Source organism: Sinocyclocheilus rhinocerous, unplaced genomic scaffold, assembly GCF_001515625.1.
Source record: "Sinocyclocheilus rhinocerous isolate Xijiao unplaced genomic scaffold, SAMN03320098_v1.1 scaffold659, whole genome shotgun sequence".
Lineage (NCBI taxonomy): Eukaryota > Metazoa > Chordata > Actinopteri > Cypriniformes > Cyprinidae > Sinocyclocheilus > Sinocyclocheilus rhinocerous.
Genome location: NW_015652995.1, coordinates 2,143,837 through 2,171,113, shown reverse-complemented (window position 1 = coordinate 2,171,113; position 27,277 = coordinate 2,143,837). Strand labels below are relative to the sequence as shown.

The 27,277-nt window shown below is 37.1% G+C and overlaps 1 protein-coding gene across 1 annotated transcript in view; it reads right to left on the bottom strand.

Annotated features, from left to right (window-relative positions):
* Positions 1 to 19,386, bottom strand: part of LOC107715242 (pleckstrin homology domain-containing family A member 7-like) — a 100,666-nt gene extending 81,280 nt beyond the window's left edge. Inside the window, exons 1-3 of the mRNA XM_016521322.1 lie at positions 19,239 to 19,386; positions 19,056 to 19,132; positions 18,868 to 18,925 (exon numbers count right to left, since the gene is read on the bottom strand). Coding sequence (XP_016376808.1) covers positions 18,868 to 18,925; positions 19,056 to 19,132; positions 19,239 to 19,321 — 218 coding nt within the window. The 5' untranslated portion in view covers positions 19,322 to 19,386. The remainder of the gene's footprint in view (positions 1 to 18,867; positions 18,926 to 19,055; positions 19,133 to 19,238) is intronic.
* Positions 19,387 to 27,277: the final 7,891 nt, after the last annotated feature.

Sequence of the window (27,277 nt, the reverse complement as noted above, 5' to 3'; positions counted from 1 at the left end):
ACTTTTGTTTTTGCCCCCATTTTTGATGAGCTGAACTCAAAGATCTAAGACTTTTTTTTTATGTACACAAAAGGCCTATTTCTCAAATATTGTTCACAAATCTGTTTAAATCTGTGTTAGTGAGCACTTCTCCTTTGCCGAGATAATCCATCCACCTCACAGGTGTGGCATATCAAGATGCTGATTAGACAGCATGATTATTGCACAGGTGTGCCTTAGGCTGGCCACAATAAAAGGCCACTCTAAAATGTGCAGTTTTATCACACAGCACAATGCCACAGATGTCGCAAGTTTTGAGGGAGCGTGCAATTGGCATGCTGACTGCAGGAATGTCCACCAGAGTTGTTGCCCGTGAATTGAATGTTCATTTCTCTACCATAAGCCGTCTCCAAAGGCGTTTCAGAGAATTTGGCAGTACATCCAACCGGCCTCACAACAGCAGACCACGTGTAACCACACCAGCCCAGTCTTAGATCTTTAAGTTCTGCTCATGAAAAATGGAGGCAAAAACAAAAGTGTTGCGTTTATAATTTTGTTCAGTGTATAAACTCCTACCCCTAATTGAATCGCGATTTGTTTAGCATCTCCACCGATTTGAATCATCACATATTTGAATCGATTTTCAACCGGCTCGCGGTTAATCGTTACATCCCTAATAAAAATACAACCGCTCATTGTTAGTTCATTAATGTAGTTAACTAATGCTAACAAATGGAACCTTATTGTAAAGTGTTACCTAAATATTGAGGATAATATTGAGTTAAAAATTATTTTATTACATGAGGGGGAAAAAACAGAACAAAGACATGAAACTGAAGAAATCACCTGCCTGGGAAAATGGTCAGTTAAATATTGCCACAATTACGCAAAATTAACTATCTGCAGAATTCTGCAATTAACCAATCAGAATCGAGTATTCCAGTGTAATAATTAATAGCAACAATTTCTGGTTTTCACATTACAACGTTTTATCTGCTGAGCCCAACTAAACGTACCAAAAATCAACTAACTAAATATCAAATAACCAAAAATAAATGACACACAGTGGCTGAATAAGTGGTCATGCTGACACTTATTCTGGCCCTGTACAGACAGTGGAACCATGTGGATAGGGATGTAACGATTCACTCAACTCACGATTCGATTCGATTCACGATTTTGATTTCACGATTCGATTTTCTCACAATTTTTTTAACAAAATGATATTGAAGACATTATACAGTGAGATGAAAAGGTGTCATTTTATTAGGCTATTGCTGCACGTTTCTTTGTGAAATTAAAATATAACAAAGCTAACTTGAAATTTTAAAACAAACCCCAAATCAAACATGTAAGTTACACAAATAAAAGAAATCTATTAATATGAACAAACTAAAGCTTTGTCTGTGCTCTTTCAATTTAAAACTAGGGGCAACCACTGGATTTTAATCACAATCCAAACAAATATGCAGTGTACATGCAGCATGAGCAGTTTTTAATGTAAATTAGACTGTATAATTTAGATATTTGAAGCAAAAACAGAATGGTCTGACTTTATCAGAGCCGATCCTCCCTATACGCAAAATACGCAAGCGGCGCAGGGCCCCCGAAACACCAGGGGGCCCCCTTGCTCTCAAAGATGATTTAATTTTAGTTTCGTTTTTGAATTCGGCCAGCGGTTATGAAAACATGAATGATTATTTATTTTAATGTGGTGCGCTGTCGCCCATTCTACGTAAGAATCAGTCAAATCATGTCATTTGAATGTCGTACAGTCTTGCTCGTGACTAAAAAAACGAGTTGTAAGAGTACCGAGCTGCGGAAGAGACACTGTTTCTCAATCGCTTTCTACGAGTGTGATTCGAGACAGAGTGAAACACGGACAAATGCGTTTCATTCATTCGTTCATAACCACTCATACCCCCCCCCACACCACCCTTGTCTACCTTGTGTCTACCTTCCATTGTTGAAGTCAGGCTCAATTCAAAAATGGAATTTAATTTAAAATTTAAAAAGGGAAAGCCATGCAATAAAAACTTAAGGCCTTCCAAATTCATTAATTCTCCAAACTGCTTGTCCAAGGATGCTGGAGCCTAAATGTCTAAAAATGTACCACTTAACAAAGCAGATCATTATGATATTGATTTTATGAGATTATAAACACAATGGAAACCAAACACTTTAATGGCTAGTGTATAATGTGTAGCCTATTATGTTATTCTGTTGTTAACTGAAATAAGTTGCACTAAGATAAGTCTTATGAGTTTCAGTTTACTATATCTCTGCAATTTCAAGCTACCTAAAATTCACTGACTTTTGAATTGCATCGTGCATGCATTACAATGTTTTACATGCAAGCCTACTGAGTACAATCACTCAACCAGACATACCAAGCATAGAAGACCAAACAGACAGACTGTTACTCAACATCAGCATAGAAACATTTTCAGCAAAGCATTATCAGTTGAGTCAAAAGCAGGCCACTCTCATATGTTGGTTAAACAAATGCTAGAGAAGTAGGCCTGCTTAATTGGAGTCAGTTTTATAACAACAAATGTAGTTATACTGAGTTTTCCATTAAATAGAGAGGGAAAGTGAAAGGCAAACACACGGGCAGTATTAGAGAAGCAACTCATAATAATGGGTTTGGTATAATTATCTCAATGCAGCAGAAAACATAAAGCAGACTATAATAAAGCAACCCCTGCTGTGCCTCTGAAAGTACACTAAAATACAAACAAACTCCACAGTAGTGAACTAAACAGTAGTATTTTCCTTGAATCATGAGAAATGCATCCGAGCCAAGGGCCTGCAATGAGTAAATAATGAAAGAACAATCTCCGTCCTTTCTGAGCTATTAGGAAACTCTTAAGTTATGAGGAAAGTAAACACACTTGCAGAAGTACTTGGCTTCAAGATTGGAATGCTGCCGCTGATATTCAAGAAATACAAAACTTTCAGTCAGGAGGACAATGAAAAATGGAGGCATGCATGCTGTCAGACTGAGGAGCACACTGTACACCTTCACACAGAGATAGAAGGGAACTAAAGCCACAACGAGTGAAGTATTTATGACATGTTTTCATGCATCACGTCTTCCCTTCCACAGAACTCGCTCGACTTGCCAGTTCAACAGGACCTGTTGGAATTCCACAGTGTCTTGACATAAAGCAGTTAATTCATTCTCATCTCAACGTAATCCCTGCTACAGACGCACGTGGTTTAGATTTAATCTAGTATTATCCAACAAAAACCTGCCAAACGGTTTCAGCATCAACTGTCAGGCAGATCCATCCTGAAATGACCCCTCGGCAGCATTCTGTGGACATTCCCCATTACAGGAAAAGGAAAATGAACACAAAATCTGTAAACATTGTTGCCAAAATCCTAGCTTCACATACTTTATATTAACCTCTATTGTGATCTAAAATAAAACAGGAAGGCCAACCCACCTGTAGGGTTCATGGTAAAAGGGGTGAGGAGGATGAGATTGGTGGTTGGAATATCCTGACTGGCTCCACATGATTAATCCAAACAGCTCCAAGTGCCAAACTTCCAAATGAATGACTGACACTTACAGAAAGTCCAGTTCTGCTTTCATTTTAATAGCAGTAAATTCAGGTTTCATGACGGAGAGGAAAACACTGCAGGAAAGGGAATGAATCAGTCTGAGTAAAAGGAAAGAGTCCCGAGAAGAGCCCTAATGGAATAGTTCCAGAATCAAAATCCCATCCGTTTCTCAATAAAGAGCAGCAGAGATGTTTCAGAGCTCCATGGCCGTCAAAACGCAGAACAGGTAAGACCAGAGCGTTCCGCCGTTGAAGCGGGCAAAGACGTAAGCATCGGGATTTTGCTGTCTGTGTGGAGTCTCCTGTCTCTGATGCTCCTGTTTCCTCACCGGCTCACACAGTCACCAGCCTGCGTGCACACACACACACACACATACACACCAGTCTTCGGCTCTGACGTACCGCTGCACACACTCACAGGGAGGAGGGAGAGAGGAAGGGAGGGGTGTAGAGCGAACCTACTCTTTTTGAATCTCTGCCTGCCTCTGTTAGGCAGGATGTGCAGTGCTGTTGTGAGGAGAGACAGACTGAGCACAAGAAGGGAAATATATCATATGAATGAGACAAAGACAGAGAGAATAATCTGTAAATGTCATTATTCAGTGAATAAATAAACGGTACAGGTGCTCTTCAAGTCTACTTTGGATACTAATCCCAGCATTCCAGGCTGAAACTGAAAATTGCTGCTTTCACATACAGTATAAGGGGCCGTTCACGTTTGCATTCCACTTCACTGCTTTTCCATTTATCTTCCTATGTAAACATACTTTGTAATTTTTAATCAAAATGTCATAAATCGATCTTCTGGCAAAGCGACAGACAGTATGCAGGACTTCTCCAATCATTTAGTCAGCTTAAACCCTAACTTTTCACAACTGATTGTGAGCTTGCATTCAGATCTGCCTCCATACAATCATCAATTGATGGATGGAACCATGTCCCGTACATTTTTTTTTGATAATCTATTTTACTCAGATGCATGTCAAAATACTTATTTATATTATATAATTATATACTATATACTTATATATTATATATTATATACTTATTAATATTTTTAAAATCCTTCACTACCTCCTTTACATCGAGACTTAAAACATTTTAAATACAGGAAAAGAAAAGTATCAGTTAATGAAGTGTGAGGGGCATTGTAATCACAGTTTCAATCTTTATAGGCTTCATGCTGGCACTAGAAAATGATCTCATTTAGGCCTTCACTGGAGTTGAATGTGAATTTAAGTGAATTGTGTGAACGCTAAAACTTTGGCTCCACAAAGCAGTGATTAAAATAGGAGAAGATAAGTCATAGTCTGTCTTCTCCCAAGATATGCTTTGTTTTTAGTTGGAGTCAGCACAAAGAAAGCATTAAAATAACTCCTCCATGAATTCATTCCTGCTTAGTCTAGTTTTTTAGTTGTCTTAAAAGTCGTCATGGAATGAAAATTTACCCTATCCATTCTGTAAATGCATATTATAGAACTTACTGTGAAGGATTCATCCATGAATGTTTTATATTTTATATTTTTTTGACCATGTAAAGTTGAATTAAATTGTCAGAACTTTAGGTGAAAACAACAAATACGAAAAGAGCACTTTACTAGACCATTAGACGTCTTAAAAGTCGTCATGGAATGAAAATTTACCCTATCCATTCTGTAAATGCATATTATAGAACTTACTGTGAAGGATTCATCCATGAATGTTTTATATTTTATATTTTTTTGACCATGTAAAGTTGAATTAAATTGTCAGAACTTTCGGTGAAAACAACAAATACGAAAAGAGCACTTTACTAGACCAAAAAATTCTTCAAAAAATAAAAAAAATTCACAGAATTCGAAATAACACATAGGTGATCAGCGTAAATGATGGCAGAATATTCATTATAAGGTAACCCTTCATGGTAACAAAGGTTATTAAAATTAAAATTAGGAATGAAGCAAAACAAACGTGTATTTGAAAAATCCTTCTTTAAAGAGAAGAGATCACCCTGTTCTTCATGTGCAATTACATGGAAATCCCACCTTGGGGAATTGAAGGGCTGACAGGGCTTTATTTAAATCAGTGAGTAAGAGTTAGAGTAATGAGCTACATTAAATAAGCCACAGAGGTTAAGCTGGCTAGCCAGTGACTGGCACAATTATGCATCCTCGATCACTAACCAAAGCTGAATATCAGCAACTAACTACAATGTGGTACAGTAAATATGCAATGCCTCATGATTCGATATGTCCCAATATATATCCCAATATAAGCATGACTGAACCTGCACCAAACACGCCTCTATGTCATGGATTCTTCTTAAAGCTGTGCACATGTTAATCACAGACGTGAGATTGTGCGGTCATGAGATTTGAATGTGTGGTCTGGTGAATGCTATCTGCTAAAGGGAAGTGTGTGATTAGTGACGTACATACAGCTTATCAGCAGCGCACAGCAGTCTGCAACACATACAGTCATCAAAGTCAAGGGGACATCTTCCGTGATGTGTAAGGATTTGCCCAATAAATCTTTCCACCATTTTCTCTGTGTGTCAACACAGAAACCCAAGCTCACAGAGTTATGACCTTGTGTAGACTATTCTGGTACACTGAACGAGTTCAGGCTTGCAAGAGATTGTTTAAGGAAAGCAATATGCTCCAATAATTCACAAAAATATCTGCTAGAGAAAAAAGCATTTGTGTATTTGGACCTTTGACTCAAAACTACTGATACCTTGTAAAAATTTCTCCTTACTCACAATACAAATAATACCACAGGAAGCTGCAGACATACACTAATACTCAAATGTTTTGAGTCTGTAATACACGTTTAGACCAAGGTGTCTAAGTTTGGGGTGGGTAAGATTTTTAAAAATGTTTTTGAAAGAAATCTCTTATGCTCAAAGTGAAATATTACTACAAATTAAAATAACTGAATTTTCAGCATCCATTAGTCTTCAGTGTCACATGATCCTTCAGAAATCTTTCTAATATGCTGATTTGATTCTCAAGAAACATTTGTTATCATTGTCAATGTTGAAAATGTATTGTGTACAGCTGTTCTAATCTATGCTTTACTGTATGTATCTTTACTGCCATCTCAAGAGTATCTATGAACCAGATATTTTATTCCAAATCTCAGCAGACGCACAGAACTTACTATTAATACATCCTACAACATAGCCTGCGGGTCTTAACCACAGTATTCCAAAACCAGTAATGCTTGTGAATGGTACAAGACAGAGAGAGATATTATTGGACAGGAATATCAATAGCAACAGCAATTTAGAATCAGCTTACAGCTGAGATGCAATGAAATTAAATAGGTGGTTAATGTATTACAACAAGTAACAGACATTGAATTTCAAAATCATAATCAGTGAATGAATAATGACTAAGTTTGTAAAATGTAAAATGTTAAAATTCTTCAAATGTAAATCTGCTTCTTCTTATTATTTCTTCTTATTCAGTGATCACAATTCTTTAAGGAATATCATGAGACATAGCAAGACTCCTGTTTCAGAATTAAATTAAAGGGCAAGTATTCACTATTTGAAAACACTCCCTCTGATTAAACAGTGTATAATGCTCAAGACTTGCACCCACAGTGTTGCTTATTTGTGTATGTAATAGAATGACCCAAGACTAGCTTGTTGGCATGAATATATTCCTCTACAGCGCATCCGATATCAGTCAGTGTGTGTGAAAAGTTTTAAATAACGGCCATGAAAATGGGCCATGAACCAGTCAGTCAATCATCTTCTTTCATTAAACCTCTATTATCCTCCATTACCTCCTTTAACAAACATTTACTGACCTAGTTCAATAAAAGACGTGACCTTTCTATGTAATGGAGGGTCCAGTCAAAACATCAAAGGTTCAATTTTAAACTAAATATGGATGCACTAAATCAGTGTTCACAGACCGGACAAATCCTCATTCCACAGGCCATGCACTTCACTGAAAAGCTGAAATTGGGATAATCTCTCACTATGAAAGGCGTCTGTGGGGAAGATTTTCTTTCAGTGTGTGATGTAAACAGGCCAAATTTCTACAGGTCACACTTTGGAATCACAATTTGATTCCTAAGCAAAAAGAGTAAACAACCTTTCAAACCAATTTATTGGAAATAGGGCTCAACAATAAGGACTGCCCGACAGCGTGAAAGACGCTCTGGATAGCTGACGGAATTGTAGTTGACATAAACAGACGAGAAAGAAATCGGATGTTTAATTAGTTTGAATTTGTGCATTAGGTCTTAAAGTGACCACAGTCTAATATACAGTACCTGCTGCTCTCTCTGTCATTTATGTTAATCAAACAACAGAGAAAAGACAAAGAGAAAATCGCTCACTCCTCTTGACTGAATAACGTTTGTAGCTTTAACAAGGATTAATCCATATTTAATTTACAGTGAAGAATATGTAGTTATTTTACATATGATTATTGAATTTCTGTACCTGAATGCCACTGTTTGACCTACTGTACCTAAAACCTATTTCATTTGTATCTTTATTCTGTTGTATTTATTAGTGATATTGCTTAGAATTTGTTTATTTGTTCTTATTTTATTACTGACTGTTCACTTGTCATTAATAACTTTACATTAGTTAGGCTAGTTTTTGCTGTGGGATCGAGAATTCAGGTAACGTGAATTGTGAAACTTTACTGGTATCTAAAATTTTGGTGTCAAGTTTATTTTTAGAGTACACAGTTAGATGGGTAAAAAGCTATGAAAACAATAACTGACTGATTGATTGATTGATTGATTGATTGATTGTAGGGTCAGTGAAAATTTTGGCAGGGCAAGAAAAAAAATGTAACCGCTGGCCAGACTGGGTGAGTAGAAAAAAATTCCCGGAGTTGAGCCCTGGGAAGTGACTTTAATTTATGGGCATGATATATGTGAACAAACTAAGTGATGTTTTCAGAGCTTCAATTACATAAACATTGAAAACCCTTTAATTTACCCTTTCATGGTTTCAAAGAGCTTTGTCTGTGGTGAAAACTGATTGAATTCCATTTAACACTCTTGCACATTGTAACAATTCACAACATAAATGGACCTTGACAGAGATCTATAAACAAAACCTAAGTCTACAAGTATGTAACATTAGCATTTATTAGAAAGACCAAAATATTCATTTTGAAGGAAAATCTTTTGGTTGTCAAGCGACCCTGATTTTGACATTGCAACTAATAGAAACTGTAATACAAAAAATTATGGATACCTCAAACCTCTGACACCACCTGCTTTCTTCTGCTGCTGCTGATGTGAGGTTTTAAATTCAGTATTTTGCTGTAGTTTTAATACTTTGCCCTATTATCTGGATCAGTACAACAGTGGGTACTACTACACACAGAAAAATAAGGGGCCAGAATTGTACCTTTTGGGGTACAACAGCTTGTCCCTGGAGCAGTACCCTTAAAAGGACATATTTGTACCTTTTTTACCCCTAATAGGTACATTATGTACATTACATTATGTACCTATTAGGGGCAAAAAGGTACAGATATGTCCTTTTAAGGGTACTGCTCCAGGGACAAGCTGTTGTACCCCAAAAGGTACAATTCTGGCCCTTATTTTTCTGTGTAGCAAGGCAGGATTTAATGATTCAGAAACAATGAAACAGCCTGGCGCTATCAAAGAGACTTCAAACAGAAATCATTATGAATAATTCAAAATGCAGAAAGAACAGACACCATTTTAGGTTGAAAATTCTTCCAGTAGTTTGGTCTTCATACAAAAGCTCCCAGTACATGCACAGATAACACATCCCATGGCAAAATTAATGTGCAGTTTTTCTACGCTTAACACAACCCTGCTTTCTCAAAGCAAATGTGAACACAATCCAAAAAAGCTATAACTGAACATGACAGCTTTGCACTGGAATCATGTGAGGTGTTACATTCCTGCAAACATCAAGAACCAGCAGGCCTCATTCTGTCCTTATTAACGACTTAAATTAATATCTCGGATGGAAACAAGGGCTTAAAGATGATCAGTAAAAAAGAAGGCCAGAGTTTTCAGAGCATTAATGTTGCATAGCATTTTATCATAAAACAAACGTCAAATAAGGCTATAGATTATATAAGGCTATTGAGATTTGCAAACAGGACAACAAAATTAGCAAGATCTTTGGCCTCATATTGCTTGATGTTCTAGAAATTCTGTACAGATTAATTATAAAAGACGAATTGCAAATTAATTTGCTGCTACTTTTGCAGTTTCATTTGAATGTAGCGGTAATTGGAATAATATAAATTCATTTTATGAATGATAAAAACATTGACAACCTATCAGAATCCACCTGACTTTAAAGACCTGGAGCATTTCAAGCATAACTGCAATGTGCGCTCATAATAAACAGAATGTTATCAAGTGTTGGTGTGGATGCTAATATAGTTAGCGCTATAGTTATCTTTATAGTCGCCATTCTTGGTGTGAAATCCATGAGTGTTGGGCTTATTTACATCAGAGTGCGCAAATACAAAAAAATATAACCGCGTATTTTATCATTTTATATTTTCACACAGACAATAGTCGTTTCTCAATATGCGTTCTTGTGGACTTGTGAAACGTCATTGCCCAAAAACCCGCATAATTTTCTAAATATTACTGTTATTGAGTCATGAAATGTAGTTTTAAGGGTTTTTCAGGCGAGAATGTAATTGCTTAAAACTCAAATCTGCGGTTTATTTATAAAGATAGCGCCTATTTGAAAATTTGCTATGCCGATTTCGGAGCTCCAGGCAATCACTCCCTAAAGCACTAACACCACATAATTTCAGGTTAAAATGCCTTGTTGTAACATGTGTTATTGAGATTGTAACAGGTAAATTATTACCAAAATTTGGTGAGTAATGCGTTATATTACTGCATTACAGCAATGTATTACTGTATTACTGTCACATATGCTGTCACATATGGATTTGTTTGCAGTGATGCGTCTGCGCAGGTGAATGCTCAAATTCCAAATGCTGTTTTTAGGAGCTATTAACGTAAGCACAAGCAGTTTGTCTTAAGTAAATACAAACAGGCAGGACAATTTCTTTAATATGTGGATGTTTACTTGAATTCTCGGTAGATACCCGAAAAGCTATTTAAATTTTTGTGTACTTAATTTGTATCTGTGTATTGCTGTTTTTATACATATATATATATATATATATATATTATTTCTATATTTATTCTATTGCTTGTAATTTCTTTATTTGAATGATTGCACTATTGTATTTTTTCCTTATTTTTTATTCTTAATTATTCTTTAATTATTCAAATTTTCAAATTATTTTAGAATTTATATATGAATTTTTACAGGTATTAGTATCAACTACTGAAATTTTGGAACTCTAAGAGCCATTTTGCAATCTGATTTTTGCATGCAGATTTTTGCACAAATAACATTCCATTCAACAATAGTATTGAGTTGTAATATCTAAACAAAACATTTAATCAATATTCACTTATCTGTGTGCACCTGTGACCAGTCATCTCTCTTAATAACATTTATTGGACGTGTCCAATCCTGTTTGCCTCCCTAAAAAGTAACTGTAAACAGAACCAGCAGGCTGTAGTCCAGAAACCAGTTCACTTCACTAGCACACTATTCAGTACTAAACACTGCAAGAACAGTGTTGGTTGTGCTTCAATTTTTTTGTACACACAGAATGCAATACTATACCTTTAAATGATAAACATAAGTGCCAAGCTGCTCATCTCCCAAACTGATCAGAACGGTGTCGGAAACATGTACCTGTCTATTTCAAAGATGACCCTGTCCGTCTTCGGCCATGCCAACTTGTGTCTGACCAGCACCGTCTCATGACCCGAGTCCCCTTCACAACCACAGCAGTTCCCCATTCTCGACCCCGTCTCTGTCCGCACTAACTCCTGTCTCTGCCTAAGTCTGCCAGGGCAGGACACTCGATCTGATGCTGCACTAAGATGCCAATGCTAATGTTTGCAGTGAGGGCACTAGGGGTTCAGAAAGCCAACGCCTCCTGTTTTCACAAAGCATGCCTTTAGCTAGTAGCCTCATCTGCCTCTCAATTTCTCCTTTGTCCCGCCACCTCCGGCTAGTGCTCTGTCCTGCAGAACCCACCGCACAGCCCACAGCCACTGAACTCCATCACAAGCAAACATGACAGAGAACACTGTTCCATATGAATACATGCATGCTGTGAGACAAAGACAGACATCAAAACTCATATCAAACTAGTGCCTAACAAGTGATATATCATATTTACTCTGACCTTGAAAAGTGATTAAAAAAAAATTCAAGATAATTGTTTGATTTTAATTTTTTTCCCCTCACTGTCTGTCATAATGCACTGCCAAAAGAGAGCATTTTGTGAAGGTTTTCAATTCAGAAATCACCATCTGTGGTCTGTAAGATAGAGATTTAGGTAAAAGAGAGCAGCATCCTGTGGTGCAGTTTGTGAGCCTGATAATCCGGAGAAGGTGACCTGCTAGATGGAGGTGGAGTGCCCTCTACCAGTTTCAGATATGGAACAAGGTTGAAAAGATGGGGGGAAAAATTCTAATCAGACCCTCTCTCTCTCTTTTTGTGGGTCATTTTAATTGTCTTGTCTTGCACAGCTATGATAGCAGCAAAGAATTTATTACAATGCAATCAGACAGTCTGGGGACAATTCTGACCGTATCTTCAATCACAAACAAGACCATGATACATATTTAGCTCAATAGAGTTCTCTGTAACAATTCAGCAGCGCCGCATCTAGTGGCTTCAACTGGATAGGTTAACAAAAACATTAAAATGCAATGACACTTACATCGTCATCGCATCTCGTGCGCCACTGATAAGTCTGCCTCCTTAGCGCACACCTAAAATTCGAATGCAACGTTTTGGCATTCGAATGTGGATTTTTATTTTAAATTCGACGAATATTCGAAATTCGAAAAAAAAATTTGACACCCCTAATGTCCAGCATTGTTATCTGCAGTCCAAAGTTTTTATATCTAATACATTTAAACTAATATCTACTTTTCAAATATTTAATGAATATAAATAATTATGTTATAATTATAAATAAATGCATGAACATTATCAAAAGGTAATTAAGTATGTTTGAGGACTGTTTTTTTTCCTCAGATACCCACTTTTCCCCCTGCAGTCTAAAGTTCTGATGCGTAATGAATTTAATATTGATTTTTTAAAATATTTACATCAGATGCAGATCTTATATCAAAAGATGCCAGACAGCAGGCAGACTTCTGGTAGTTTGTGAGTTGAAAGAAAAAGTATCTTGTGCTCACAAAGGCTGCATTTATTTGATCGAAAATACTGTAAAAACAGCAATATTGTAAAATATTTTTACATTTCAACATAACTGTTTCTTTCTGAATATATTTTAATATGTAATTTATTCCTGTGATGGCAAAGCTAAATTTTCAGCGGCTATACAGGATCCTTCAGAAGTGCTTCCAATAAGAAACATGTCTTTTTTATTATCAATGTTGAGAATAGTGTGCTGCTTAATATTTTTGTGAAAACCATGACACATTTTTAAGGAATCTTTGATGACTAAAGTTCAAAAGAGCAGATTTTGTTTGAAATTGAAATCTTTAGTAAAAATGTAAAAGTCTTTACTGTTACTTTTGATAAACGTAATGTGTCCTTACTGAATAAAAGCATTAATTTGTTAAAAAAAAAAAATTGAATGGTAGTGTAGACAGCCTGGGAATTAGAAAGCTTATATTTTGTTTGCACACTGAGAAAAGGCATATATTTACCAAAGAACTGTCACGATCACCAGCTGGAGTGCCCTGGTTGTCCACTAAAGGGCACGCCATCAAGGACTTCATTTCCCATAATCCTCTGCCCGGTCTCATCAGCCCTCATTGTTTACACCTGTGTCTCATTAGCATGGTTAGCTCACCCTATATAAGCCCGGTTCTCACTGTCATTCTTTGCAAAGTGTTGTATGTGTCATTACTGCAATTCTAAGCCTTGTATGGTTCTCCCGTGTCTTGGTTCCTGGTCTTGTTATTTTGCCTGTTTTTTGGATTACTCTGTTTGCCTCAGCCCCTTACTCTGTTGTTTGTTTGTTTGTTTTTTTTGGGCTGCCTGTCTGTGTGTGACCTTTGCCTGCCTATGGATTACGTTTGTGGATTACCCCTTCAATAAACTACTGCATTTGGATCCTCTACCTTCGTATTACTGTGCAGTTTCATGACAAGAACATGTATTTACTGTATTCATCCTCAGTATTTCTGTTATAGCTGTATGGGAACTAGTTGTCATAGCTTCAGTGACCTAACAAAAGCTGCGATATGACAGTTATTTGCTTTCTGAAAGAATTATTGGAAATAAACGCATCTGAATTGTCTGAAATGTCTAATTGTCTTCAAAACCACTGAATACAGTGTGTTGTATAATGAGTATGTTCCTCATACTCATTATCTCTCAATATCAACCCTTTCAGTGCTTGCAGTCTACAAATTTTCTTCAAGACGGTCACATAACTTGTCAAACAAGTGTTTAAAAAAAATACTAGGTCCACACAGACTTTAACTCAAACTCAGAACAATGAAAAAAACAAATGTAACTCTCACACTCCCTAGGTGATAGAGGTGTAAATCAAGTGTTACAGTAAAGACAGGATCTGAGAATCAAGTTACAAAGACAATGTGCTCAGTGGATTTCTCCCACTCTCACAGCCTGGAGGCACATTAATATGTAATAGCTCAGGAAAGCTCACTCATCTTTATCATTTATCATTTATTTAACAAGAGATTCATTAATATGAACCACACTGAGCTGCTTGGCTCACGCCCCCCTTTAGGCCAGAGAAACATCCTTGTTTCATATCCTAAGGGTCTAAGCTGTGCATGATTAATCATTTAGTTGCTATGGAGCTTGAAATCAACCACAAACAGTTCAGAAAAAAGTATTAATTATTTATTTGTGGTAAGCATGTACTACACTCATGAGATATGATTCTACATTTATACAACTGAAATGATCTGTAATATCCATAACATTATGATCGAAACCTGTTGAGAACCAAAAACGTGACTCATTGAGAATACACTGTATTCTTCTACAGTCAGATTCCCATATACACCCCCTGCTGACTGTTAGGGTAACTACAGACTGGCTAGGCTCATCTTCAGACGGCAGGTCCACAGTCTAAAATGATGTGCACTGCACACTGGGAGTCAGTGTTAATGGGTGTTTACCAGTCTGCCAAAAGACTACAATAAGTGCTCCTGAGGAAAGTTTGCACTGAAGATATTCAAGATTTCTGTTTGAGAAGCATAGTAGTAAATAGTTCCTTTGGCACGCCTGCACTTTGTTTGCAAAGCTGCGCTCCGTTTATGAAATGTGTAGTTTTTGGACAAAATTACAGTGACCTAATCAGTAATTGATCTCTCCACACTGAAAGTGAAAATGTTGTTTGAATCAAGACAGACGGCTTTAATCAATTATTGCTTTGCTGCATCTCGCCCAACTGGTGAAACAATGAGGACCAATCCTAATCTTTTTTGCATGGAGAAAATAAAATAGTGCAGATATCATCAAAAAAAAAAAATCTTGTTTTACATAACATACTATCTGATAAAAACGAATCAGCGTAAACCAACACCAAGTGGGGGGTGGGGGAGTCAATACATTGCAAAGTAAGCAGTTTTACTGCAAAGGTTCATGTAGTAGCAATAAGGTGTTTTCACTGAATACAGTCCCATAATGCATTGTATCGGATTCTGGGGAAAAAATATAAATCCAAGATGGCAGATGCAAGGAGAGAAAGTACACTAACGTTTAATAGTTTAGGGTGAGTAATATTCATTTATTTAAAAATGCTTAATTGATTGATGTTAAAAGTGTACTTTCAGATCATATAACATATGAATGTATTTTACGAAAATAAGCTGATTTGGTGAGTAAACAAAAAATAATTACTACGAACATGAGAATTGTGTTCATAGAGGGTTGACAGGAATAAATTACTTTTTAAAATATATTTAAATAGAAAACAGTTATTTTAAATGGTAATATTATTTCACAATATTACTGTATTTTTGATTAAATAAATGCATATGAAAAAAATTAGTGAGCATAAGAGACTTCTTTCAAAATCATTAAAAAAAATTAACTCCATATTTTTAAATGATTTCACTTATATTACTGTATATTTACACACACACACACACACACATTTTCTGTATATATACACACACACACACACACACATATATATATATATATATATATATATATATATATTCAATATCACATTGTAACTAGGGACTCCTCTTCCCCCAAGGAAAGTTACAACACTGGATTTATGGCAGCGGTGACAAGGCACAGTAGGCATCAGATGTGCTTCATCAAGTGCTGCCAGCATTTTTCAGAGCCCATCTCTCAGCCCCACAATAATCGGCAGATAGGCAGATCATCAGTCACAATACATATTAAATCTATGTCAAACCCTGAGTAAAGACAGCATTCCCTCATAAAGAATACAGCTCACTTTCAGCAACTAAAGTTAAATATTTACTTGATCCAGAGGATCACAAGTTTATTTCCTCTTTATTGCACAACTCCTGCTGCTGGATGCCCGAATGTCATTGACGGCCTGTATAACTAGCCATAGCTTTTGAAAATATGATCATAATGTTTCAATTCTCTGCCATGAACCTGATTCAACCCCTTGAATGTTTGTTAGATTAATTTTCTGTTGGGTCTGGGATCATGAGAGGTTAAAAAAATGTATAAAAGGATAAAGAAATACTGCCACAACATATTCTGGTCCCTGCTTGAAAGGTGGGCCCATGCTTTTAATGAAAATTTAATTGAAAATGTTCAATCAGTTTATATTTATTGCAATCCACAGGTACAGGTTGGACAAAATAATGTGAACACCTGCGAAACAGGCAACATTTCTTTATTTATGTATTTATATATACATCTTCCAACCTTCTTAGAATAGATTCATACAACTTCTGTATTGCCTCCAGTTGAATGTTGTCTATCAGAAAATCTCACCGTTTCTTCAGAGATATTGGAGGAGAGGGAATTGGCTTTTCACTCTTCTCTCTAAAACTGCTCACAGTGGTTTGACAGGTATTGGCCAGGGCAGATGTTGAAGTTCATCTTGGTGCTCCAACTGTGCAAGCTTTATGATCATGACACCATGTTTTTCAATTGCAGCTCTTTCATGGATGTTGGCTTTGTGAAGTTCTCTGTTGTCGCTTTTTGTGGAAACAGGGTCTTCGATGTGAATACTGAGCTTTGCTGTACAGAAGTTCTGTGTTGTTTGAACACAATCCTTCTTAGTGATCGATGGACCCTGTCATTCACTTTCAGTTTTCACCCGCTATTCTGCTGTGCGGATAAAGTCTTGCCATGCTTTGTGTGCACAGCCATAATCATAAAGACTGTTGTTCTTAAAACACTAAACAATTGGGCTGTTAAGGTTAGAGAAGCTCCTGCTAAATGGGTTCCCATGATTTGCCTTTTTTGGAAGTCTGAGAAGTTACCCATTTCACTCACGACTTGTACTAAACACTGCTGAATACATATACTGAAAGACAACCCAGAGAGTAACGAAAAGATAAATAAACGATAATTGCAAAAAAATTTTTTATTTATTTAAGCCTACACAAAATGATATTAACCCCTATCATAATGCGTGCTTGCATTATTTTGTCCAACCCCTGTGTCTTTTAGTTTCATTCAACTTTGTGTTCCCTAATCACATTAAAAGTCACACTATTCAGAGTCAGTCAGGTGAGCTACATTAGGAAGTCACTACTGCATCCTGTTTGTCTTTAATCAAACAGGCTCCACCCATGCAAGATCCTCAAACAGACTGGCACGTGAATGTCATGTGATGCATTTTGGATTTGTTAGCAAATACATACAGTCCTGCAGACAAAGGCGTTATCTGAGTGTCTTTCGCTCTTTCATATTCAAGATCACAGCTTCGACTGCAAGTATATGATCATCATCTTTGCATCTGTGCTGATGTGACCTTCAGCTTAATGCCAAATTCATCCCCAAATCAGCACTTCAACTACAATAATGTACAGTATTTGAAAAATAATGTGTTTTTTGAACATTAAAGCATGTCAACATATTCTGTTACACCAAATACACAAAATAATGATCTTTAAAAAAGCATCATATGACCCCTTTAAAATCTAGACAGCCTGACAGTGACTCCAACTATGTTTATTCAGAGATTTCTTCCACTCATCCTTAGACCCTGAGCCAACTCTGAGGATATGAGAAATCACTGGAAGAGATTGAGATTCAAATGTGGAGTACTACAAGCCAGATTAAACACACACCTCGCACAGATCCGAATATGAGATGAGGGCTCAATGCCAACACAAACATCCAAAAAAGAGACTATAATTTTAGGGGTTTTTTCTTTCGAGATGCACTGCTATGGCCAAGTCAGTCTATAGAAGAGGTTCTCAATCAGAGGACTGGACTAGAGGGCCTCAGCAAACTTCCAAGAAGGCTGCAGGATGACTTAAAATTATAAAAATTAATATTAATGAAATTCATATTATTATTATTAATTAATCTTTAACTTTTGTTTATAAAATAATTATAGCATAGTTATTCATAATTATAGCAGAACTACTGAAGGAACTATCTTACCTTCTATGGGCGGCCTTTGAAAATTGTGTTGAACAATGGGGAGGGGAATTTTCGGCCAAAAATAAATGCAGTCATTTCAATAGGAATCCACATTAGCGAGAACCACTGACTGATCTATAACGTATCACTAAATCTGTTCGACTGCTGCAAACAAACACCTGCATAAGAACCAATGCCGCAAATGCCTTCAGACATGCAATAGCAGAAGGTCAAAATAACTTACATATTCATAATGCATGTACACAGTATAACAAAAATCTTACACTTAAGATATTTTTAGGTATACAGCGCACAAGTATTTGAAACTTTAGTTTCTACCATTTTCAACACTTAAGCTCTTACTGTGTGTGCATAAAGCATCCTTGAAAGACATTCAGCTTCATCTAAACAGCATTTCGTGGAATTAGCTCGGGCTTTGAGACCAAGCCAGCATGAGACATCAACTGTAAATTGAAAGGGGCGTGTACACCTGTTCTGTTCTGAAGACTTTGTTCTTCAATGCCAGGCTTCAAAGACAATAACGATGCATGTTTCTTACCTTTGATACCCCTCATGCACAGTTCTCACTATTCATTCTTTCCTGATCAGGAGCAAGACTACTAGCACAGCCATATTAAGCCCGCTTATGACCTGTAATTCACCTGACGCACTACAGGACCGCAGTGAGGTGTAATTACTGTAAACACATCCACTTACTCAATGAAGAAACTCGCTCCTTCCTTCGTAAATCCTTCCTCCCAACCTGTAGGTAGATCTAGGAGGCAAGAAAAATAGCACGTTTGCGAAACTTTTAGCATTCATTTATTCTTTAATGCGTATGCACCACGAAATAACACTTAAAAACTGAAATCTCTAAAGTTAAATGGAAGCATAAATGCATTTACCGGATCGGATCATGTGTCCAGAATTGACAGGTTCACCAGTGCAGGGATGAAGCCAAGAAGTGCTTCTCGTCTCATCGCTGGCAGGAAAACAAACCACCTGTTAGCGATGCAATTGGCTGGGAAACACTCGAACGGTATGAGAGAGAAATTCTTTCTAATGCCATATAAAACATATATCCTCACTTTATGAAAAAGACCCTGCCGTCGCTGCACACCCCATAACAGTAGTTCTCAGGTAAGGTGTCCCGCCGGAGCGGCGCCGCCATTATTCCCGTGTAAAGTCCCGTCTACCTCATATTCCCTCCTCGCTGTCCTCCCTTTGTAGCGATCAGAGCTCGGGCAAAAGGCGATTAAAGGGGAAGGCTAACTTTGCGCTTGGCTTTCAGTGCAGGTTGGCCGACAAAAAAAAAAACAAGATAAATTCCTTACAATACAGACTATCATCCTGAAACGTAGAGAAAATCATTGCTCACGCTCTTGAGATATCATATAATAATAATAATAATTGTAATTTTTAGTCAAAACAGATTTAGTCAACACTTGTCTGTATTTGTTTTGTAGTGCTTGGTGTTCCAATATATTGAATGTTCCCTATGCATGTCTTTCAAAGATTATTTATTTATTCGATTCTGCTATTTGTGTGATTCTTTGTTGCAGAATAGCCTGTGGGTTGCCAGGTCTGTGTAATATAAACGCATACAGTTCCGCTTCTTATCCATAGGTTAGGTAGGCTTTATTTACACAAATGTAGATTTGTTAAAGTTTCTGTACGTTTTGTGGCATTTAAAAATGACTTGATAATTTATTTTAATCCGTAAAGCACTGAAAGAAGAGTGTCTTAAAACTCTTTACATTATTTAAATTGCAATATATACTGATTATCTATTTATTTTTATTTTATTTTATTTATTTATTGTGATTGTTTATTTATATCTATCCTGCTTGGAATTACTGTGGTTGTGTTATTTCTGTGGACATACTACTTCAGTTGTAAATTCCCTGTGTGTCCATAGAAAATAGTAGCCAGATTACTTGTTTCCACTTACCATCTGCAACAGTTCCACAGACTTGGCAACCTGCCTGTTGTATTACTACTAATAGTTACTTTACAAATTTACAATAAAATATATTGTGCAGTTGTTAGCCTACGTTATTTCTACTTTAACCACTTAAAATGACTTTTATTAGTTTAGCAGGTTGATTCAGTCATATTAAACATATGTTTAAACATAATGTATATTAACACATTTTCTTTGTGATCTTCACAGTAGGCATGGATCATTTGCCAAGATTATTTATTAGGGATGCCAATACAAAAAAGGTTCACTCAATATTTTGATGTGGTCGTATTGTGACACCTAGAGGCGTGTCAGTATAAAGCAAAAGTTATTAGTTACTGATACGAGGAAGGAGTGTTTTGAGAAGCTGAGTCTGGGTCAGCAAGCGGAGGACCAAGCTTTCAGGGGTCTTGAAGTCCTTTCCCCTGCAAATCAGCTCCAAACCCCTTCTGGACCAGTTGCACACACCGCTGTCAGTGTTTGAAATTTCATGTTAACTAAAATTATTTATCTTTTAATAGACATTTTGAGCCATGCTCGGTGATCCTCAAGATACGGCGCAGTCTATGAAGGGAAACACTTGGATGGTCTTGAGGTATCATTATTTTCATTATTTTACATACAATATTTAGCTAGCAAATCGTTTTATTTCAGAAATAAATGTTAATTGTTTAATAATAGTAGTAATATTTTTTATTTCACTATAGCAGATTATTTTATCTCCCTCTGTCCTTATCAAATCCACTTATATATTATGTAAAATATATAAATATTGTTAATATAAACAACTAAAATAGTAACAATAATAATACTTAATTGTTTTAACTCACTATAGCAAATTGTTTTATCTCAATCTGTCCAGTGAAAATGGCCAGAAAGCTAAAGAACAAGGAATACATAATCATTGTAAGTCGTCTATGCCCGCTAATGTTTTTTTTTCCACAGCTTTAAATTTAAAACATAAAACATTTGTCCTTATTTCAGAAAGCTCCTCCATTTAACAATCATAATTTTTTTTCTAGCCTGCTCATCCCTTACCCCTTCCATTAGAGGTCAGCCTTTTAATTTCTGCTTAAAATGGGCCCCAACATTCCAGGGTTCATTTGGCTGCTGGACTGGCAGCAGGACCAGCCTAACCACTACATCCTGGTCTTGGAACGTTTCTTACTGTGTGAAGGTGGACTTTTTGAGCAGCACAAGGACATGGCCCATGGCCCATTCACATGTGCTATCACCGTGGAGTTTTTCACTGCGATATTAAGCTGGACAACCTGCTGATCAACCCAGAAACACTTGAAGTCAAACTGATTGACTTCAGGTGTGGGGATCTGCTGAGAGAATCTGGATATGACATATTCTGGGTTATGCATTATGCATCAAACTTGTAGTTTAGGAATTTAAATCTAGTGACTAGTTAAATATTTTCGTTATTCCTTCAGGCACACCAGCATACTTCCCACCTGAGTGGACATGGAGGGCAGGTACCACGGGAAACCTGCTAGTATATGGTCACTGGGAGTGCTTTCCAGAAACCAATGACCTGCTGGTGGCGATCGGTTGTGACAAATGATAAAATTCATTCAAAAGAGAACAAAAAAGGCTGGAAAATTAATATCTGATCCAAGAGGTTTTCATTTTCAAATCTTACAGCTTATTATAAAGACAGCAGGTATAAAGTTCAAGGTTATAACTTGACTCCCATCTCTTCTCTGCCATTGTTCTGCACAGAATGCTCCCAACTGATTAAGCGTCTCCTGCAGCAGAATCCAAGCTGGTAGATTGGATTGGATTGGATGAAATCCTTCTTCATTCATGGTTTAAGACAGAGTTTTCCCAGTTTTTCTTCACTCAGCTGCCCTCCACGTCTTGTCCCAAAATGCCCAGGCACTAGTCATCGTAGTTCCAGAAGTTCCTGTGACAGCTGTTCCTTGCCGCCCAAGAGGTTACGCCCAAGTGTTACTTAAATAATAAAAAACAATTGTGCCATGTTTCCAATTGCTCATATTGTTCATATTCCAATGGTTCATAAAGTTCCTTATATTTCTTCAGAGGATTAAGAATGTTGCATATATAATTAGCATTTTCACAGTCGGATTATTTAAATATAATTTCATTAAAATAATTTAATAAATTCAGTTAAATTTTTTGGTAAGTTTACTAGGGATGCACCGATGCCAATTTTACCAGTATCTTACTGTGTGAAGGTGGACTTTTTGAGCAGCACAAGGACATGGCCCATGGCCCATTCACATGTGCTATCACCGTGGAGTTTTTCACTGCGATATTAAGCTGGACAACCTGCTGATCAACCCAGAAACACTTGAAGTCAAACTGATTGACTTCAGGTGTGGGGATCTGCTGAGAGAATCTGGATATGACATATTCTGGGTTATGCATTATGCATCAAACTTGTAGTTTAGGAATTTAAATCTAGTGACTAGTTAAATATTTTCGTTATTCCTTCAGGCACACCAGCATACTTCCCACCTGAGTGGACATGGAGGGCAGGTACCACGGGAAACCTGCTAGTATATGGTCACTGGGAGTGCTTTCCAGAAACCAATGACCTGCTGGTGGCGATCGGTTGTGACAAATGATAAAATTCATTCAAAAGAGAACAAAAAAGGCTGGAAAATTAATATCTGATCCAAGAGGTTTTCATTTTCAAATCTTACAGCTTATTATAAAGACAGCAGGTATAAAGTTCAAGGTTATAACTTGACTCCCATCTCTTCTCTGCCATTGTTCTGCACAGAATGCTCCCAACTGATTAAGCGTCTCCTGCAGCAGAATCCAAGCTGGTAGATTGGATTGGATTGGATGAAATCCTTCTTCATTCATGGTTTAAGACAGAGTTTTCCCAGTTTTTCTTCACTCAGCTGCCCTCCACGTCTTGTCCCAAAATGCCCAGGCACTAGTCATCGTAGTTCCAGAAGTTCCTGTGACAGCTGTTCCTTGCCGCCCAAGAGGTTACGCCCAAGTGTTACTTAAATAATAAAAAACAATTGTGCCATGTTTCCAATTGCTCATATTGTTCATATTCCAATGGTTCATAAAGTTCCTTATATTTCTTCAGAGGATTAAGAATGTTGCATATATAATTAGCATTTTCACAGTCGGATTATTTAAATATAATTTCATTAAAATAATTTCATAAATTCAGTTAAATTTTTTGGTAAGTTTACTGAAGTCCCTATGATGCATAGTAAATGTAAAAGAGCACACAATAAAAAAAAAACCTTGATATTTATATTTTACTTACGATCTAGCTAGGCTATCTATCTACAAATGAATATATTTATTTTACATGTATTTGTAATTAAAATTAAAAGATCGTTGTAGTCTGGTTGTATTTTGGTAGTTTCGTATTTTAATTCAGATTGTGTTACAGCCCGGAAGCTTTACTGGATATAATTATTATTATAATATAATTATTATTGGCTTCCAAATCTTCTATACTTATTTTGCTGGATCTGTCTGCTGCTTTTGATAAGGTGAACCACCAGATTCTCCTGTCAACCCTATTGGAAAATGGCATCTCAGGAACCACACGCCAGTGGTTTGAGTCTTACCTCTCAAATAGGTCCTTCAAGGTATCTTGGAGAGGTGAGGTGTCCAAGTCGCAACATCTAGCTACTGGGGTGCCTCAGGGCTCAGTACTTAGACCACTTCACTTCTCGGTCTACATGGCATCACTAGGTTCTGTCATTCAGAAACATGGATTTTCATATCACTGCTATGCTGATGACACTCAACTCTACATTTCATTCCATCCTGATGATCCGACGATAGCTGCTCGCATCTCAGAATGTCTAACAGACATTTCTTGTTGGATGACGGACCATCACCTTCCAATCAACCTGGCTAAGACAGAACTGCTTGTGGTTTCAACAAACCCATCACTTTATCAAAATTTCACCATCCAGTTAGGCTCATCAACCATAACTCCTTCAAAAACAGCTAGAAACCTTGGAGTTGTGATTGATGATAAGCTGAATTTCTCAGACCACATTGCTAAAACTGCCCGGTCCTGCAGATTTGCTTTATACAACATTAGGAAGATCAGGCCCTTTCTTTCAGAACATGCAACACAACTCCTTGTTCAAGCTCTTGTTCTATCCAGGCTGGACTATTGCAATGCTCTCTTGGCAGGTCTTCCAGCCACTTCTATCAAACCTCTACAATTAATCCAAAATGCCGCTGCAAGATTAATCTTTAATGAACCGAAAAGAACGCATGTCACACCTCTGTTCATCAATTTGCACTGGCTACCAGTAGCTGCTCGCATTAAATTCAAGGCATTAATGTTTGCCTACAAAACCACCACTGGCTCTGCACCCATTTACCTAAATTCATTACTTCAGAGTTATGTGCCCTCTAGAAGCTTACATTCTGCTAGTGAACGGCGTATTATTGTGCCATCTAAAAGAGGCACAAAATCACTTTCACAGACTTTTTCATTAACTGTTCCCTCCTGGTGGAATGACCTGCCCAAATCAATCCGAGCAGCTGAGTCCTTAACCATCTTCAAGAAACGACTAAAAACACATCTGTTCACACACACATACACACACACACACACACACACACACACATATATATATATATATTATAATATATATATATATATATATACACCTTGCTACGTATACTGCGTTAGGCTAACAGAGACTTGTCATTTGCACTTATATATTGTTGCTCTTTTGTTAGTTTTGACTACTTTTATTGTCCTCATTTGTAAGTTGCTTTGGATAAAAGTGCCTGCTAAATGACTAAATGTAAATGTAATGTGAATGTAAATATAATGAAGATGGATACAACACATGCTCAAGGGTGCCACCTTGTGATGGTTGTCATGCAGCACATACAGCGAACCACTGAAGAGAGATGAACTGTGCCACTCTTTGAAATCTTTGAAATCAAGTTTATGCTCTGGTTACTTCATTTGTGCCACATGTAACATCCTGTGTGAACATACAGAGAGCTGCTGTTCCAAAAAATAATTTCAAGAAATGTATGCAGGCTACACTAAAATATATCATTCATTCTCTGGTATAATAACAGCTTTTAGCAATCTGGTTTGATTTTGATGGCAGACTGATTTTATAGAGAGGCAGCTAAATAAAGATTCAAACCTTATTCAAACCTTTTTCAGGGACACTTGAAATTTAGCTCAGGAGCATTCATATCGCTTGTAGATGTTACTACATTTTGAGTAGGGCTGCACGATAAATCGCATGCTATATTTAATGCGCATCTTGTCAGTAAAGCCGCTTCTGTAATCAGCGGTAAATCTCCATCACGTGCGGGCTTTCACATTGAGCAGCATTTACTACACAGAGCCGTTGTTCACTGGCAAGCTGCGCAAAACCACGTTCATAATCACGCGATTTTTTGCGCAGCTTGTCAGTGAACAACAGCTCTGTGTAGTAAATGCTGTGTAAATATATACATCCCGCACGTGATGGAAATTTACCGCTGATTACAGAAGCGGCTTTACTGACAAGATGCGCATTAAATATCGCATGCGATTTATCGTGCAGCCCTAATTTTGAGTGGAGTTTACCTGTGGCAAATTCAATTGAATGGGTATGATTTGGAAAGGCACACACCTCTCAATAAAAGGTCTAACAGCTGAAAATGCATATCAGAGCAAAAACCAAGCCCTGAGGTCAAAAGAACTGCTTGTAGAGCTCAGAGACAAGATTGTGTCAAGCCACAGATCTGGGGATGAGTTCAGAAAAATCCTGCTGCATTGAAAGTTCAAAGAAGCATGTAGCCTCCATTATCCATCATGGAAGAAGTCTGGAACAACTAGGACTCTTCCTAGAGCTGGCTTCCTGGCCAAACTGAGTAATTGATGGAGAAGGGCCTTGGTTAGGGTGACCAAGAAGCTGATGGCCACTCTAGTTGAGCTCTATGATCATATATGGAGATATGAGAAACTTCACTGCAACACTCCACAGATCTGGGCTTTATGGCGGAATGGCCAGACTCAATCCTCTCCTCAGAAAAGACACATGAAAACCCACTTGGAATTTGCAAAAAAGCACCTAAAGGACTCTCAGACTGTGAGAAACAAGATTCTCTGGTCTGATGAACCTCAATTCCAAGCATCATGTATGGAGGAAACCAGGCACTGCTCATCACCTGCAGAGTAGCATCCCAACAGTAAAGTGTGCTGGTAGCAGCCTCATGCTGTGGTGGTGTTTTTCAGTGGCAGGGACTGGGGGACTCGTAAGAGTAGAAGTAAGGCTCAACACAGCAAAATACTGAGATAGCCTTAATGAAAACGTAGACTCCAGAGCATTCAGAATCTCAGCCAGAGCCTGGGCTTGAACCCAATCAAACATTTCTGGAGAAACCTGGAAAATGTCCGTCGGCCCCCATCCAACCTGAGTTTGAGAGGTGAAGAAGTGAGGAGAAGAATCACTGTAAAAAGTAATGAGTTGAACTTACTTGGAAAATCTGTGGAAACTGATTGCCTCAAATTTCTCAAGTAAGCTGTACTCAAAACTTAAAGTTGTTAATACAAAGACAGAAAACAGATTGTTAGCACAACAATAGGGCATTTATTTGTTTAATAAAACAATGTTACTTCAAGTCATTACTTTTTAGGCATGCTATCAAATCAACAATTTAACATTGTAAGAAAAATTGCACATACTGCACTCAGGAAATAAATAGACATGAATCTACAATATATAGACAAATATATAAATAGACAAATAGACTTTCTACATCAGAAGATTTTTCAGAGATTGCATTTTAGGTTCAGCCATTGAATGAAATCAAAGGTGTCCTTCAGTACTGGAGGATACTATAATTTCATAACATAAATCCAAGTCCAAAGAGCACACATTTCAAACACGATCTGACTCTGAAGTTCAGTTCGTTGTCTTCTTCTGGTGATGTTTTGTTTAAACCAACCTTCCGCCACCTACTGGTCTAGAGTTATTAGGGCACATAGTAGGATTGGGGAAATCTATATATATATATATAATTTTTTTTTATTTTGTCTCCAATCACCCGTACACGTTCACATTGCGCATAAGCAGGGACTCCCAACACATTGAAGAAATTAAAATAGCAGTAGCAGAACACATTAATGTTTTTGTCATATGCTGCAATTACCAAAATCCAGTAAATATATGAAGTTATTAA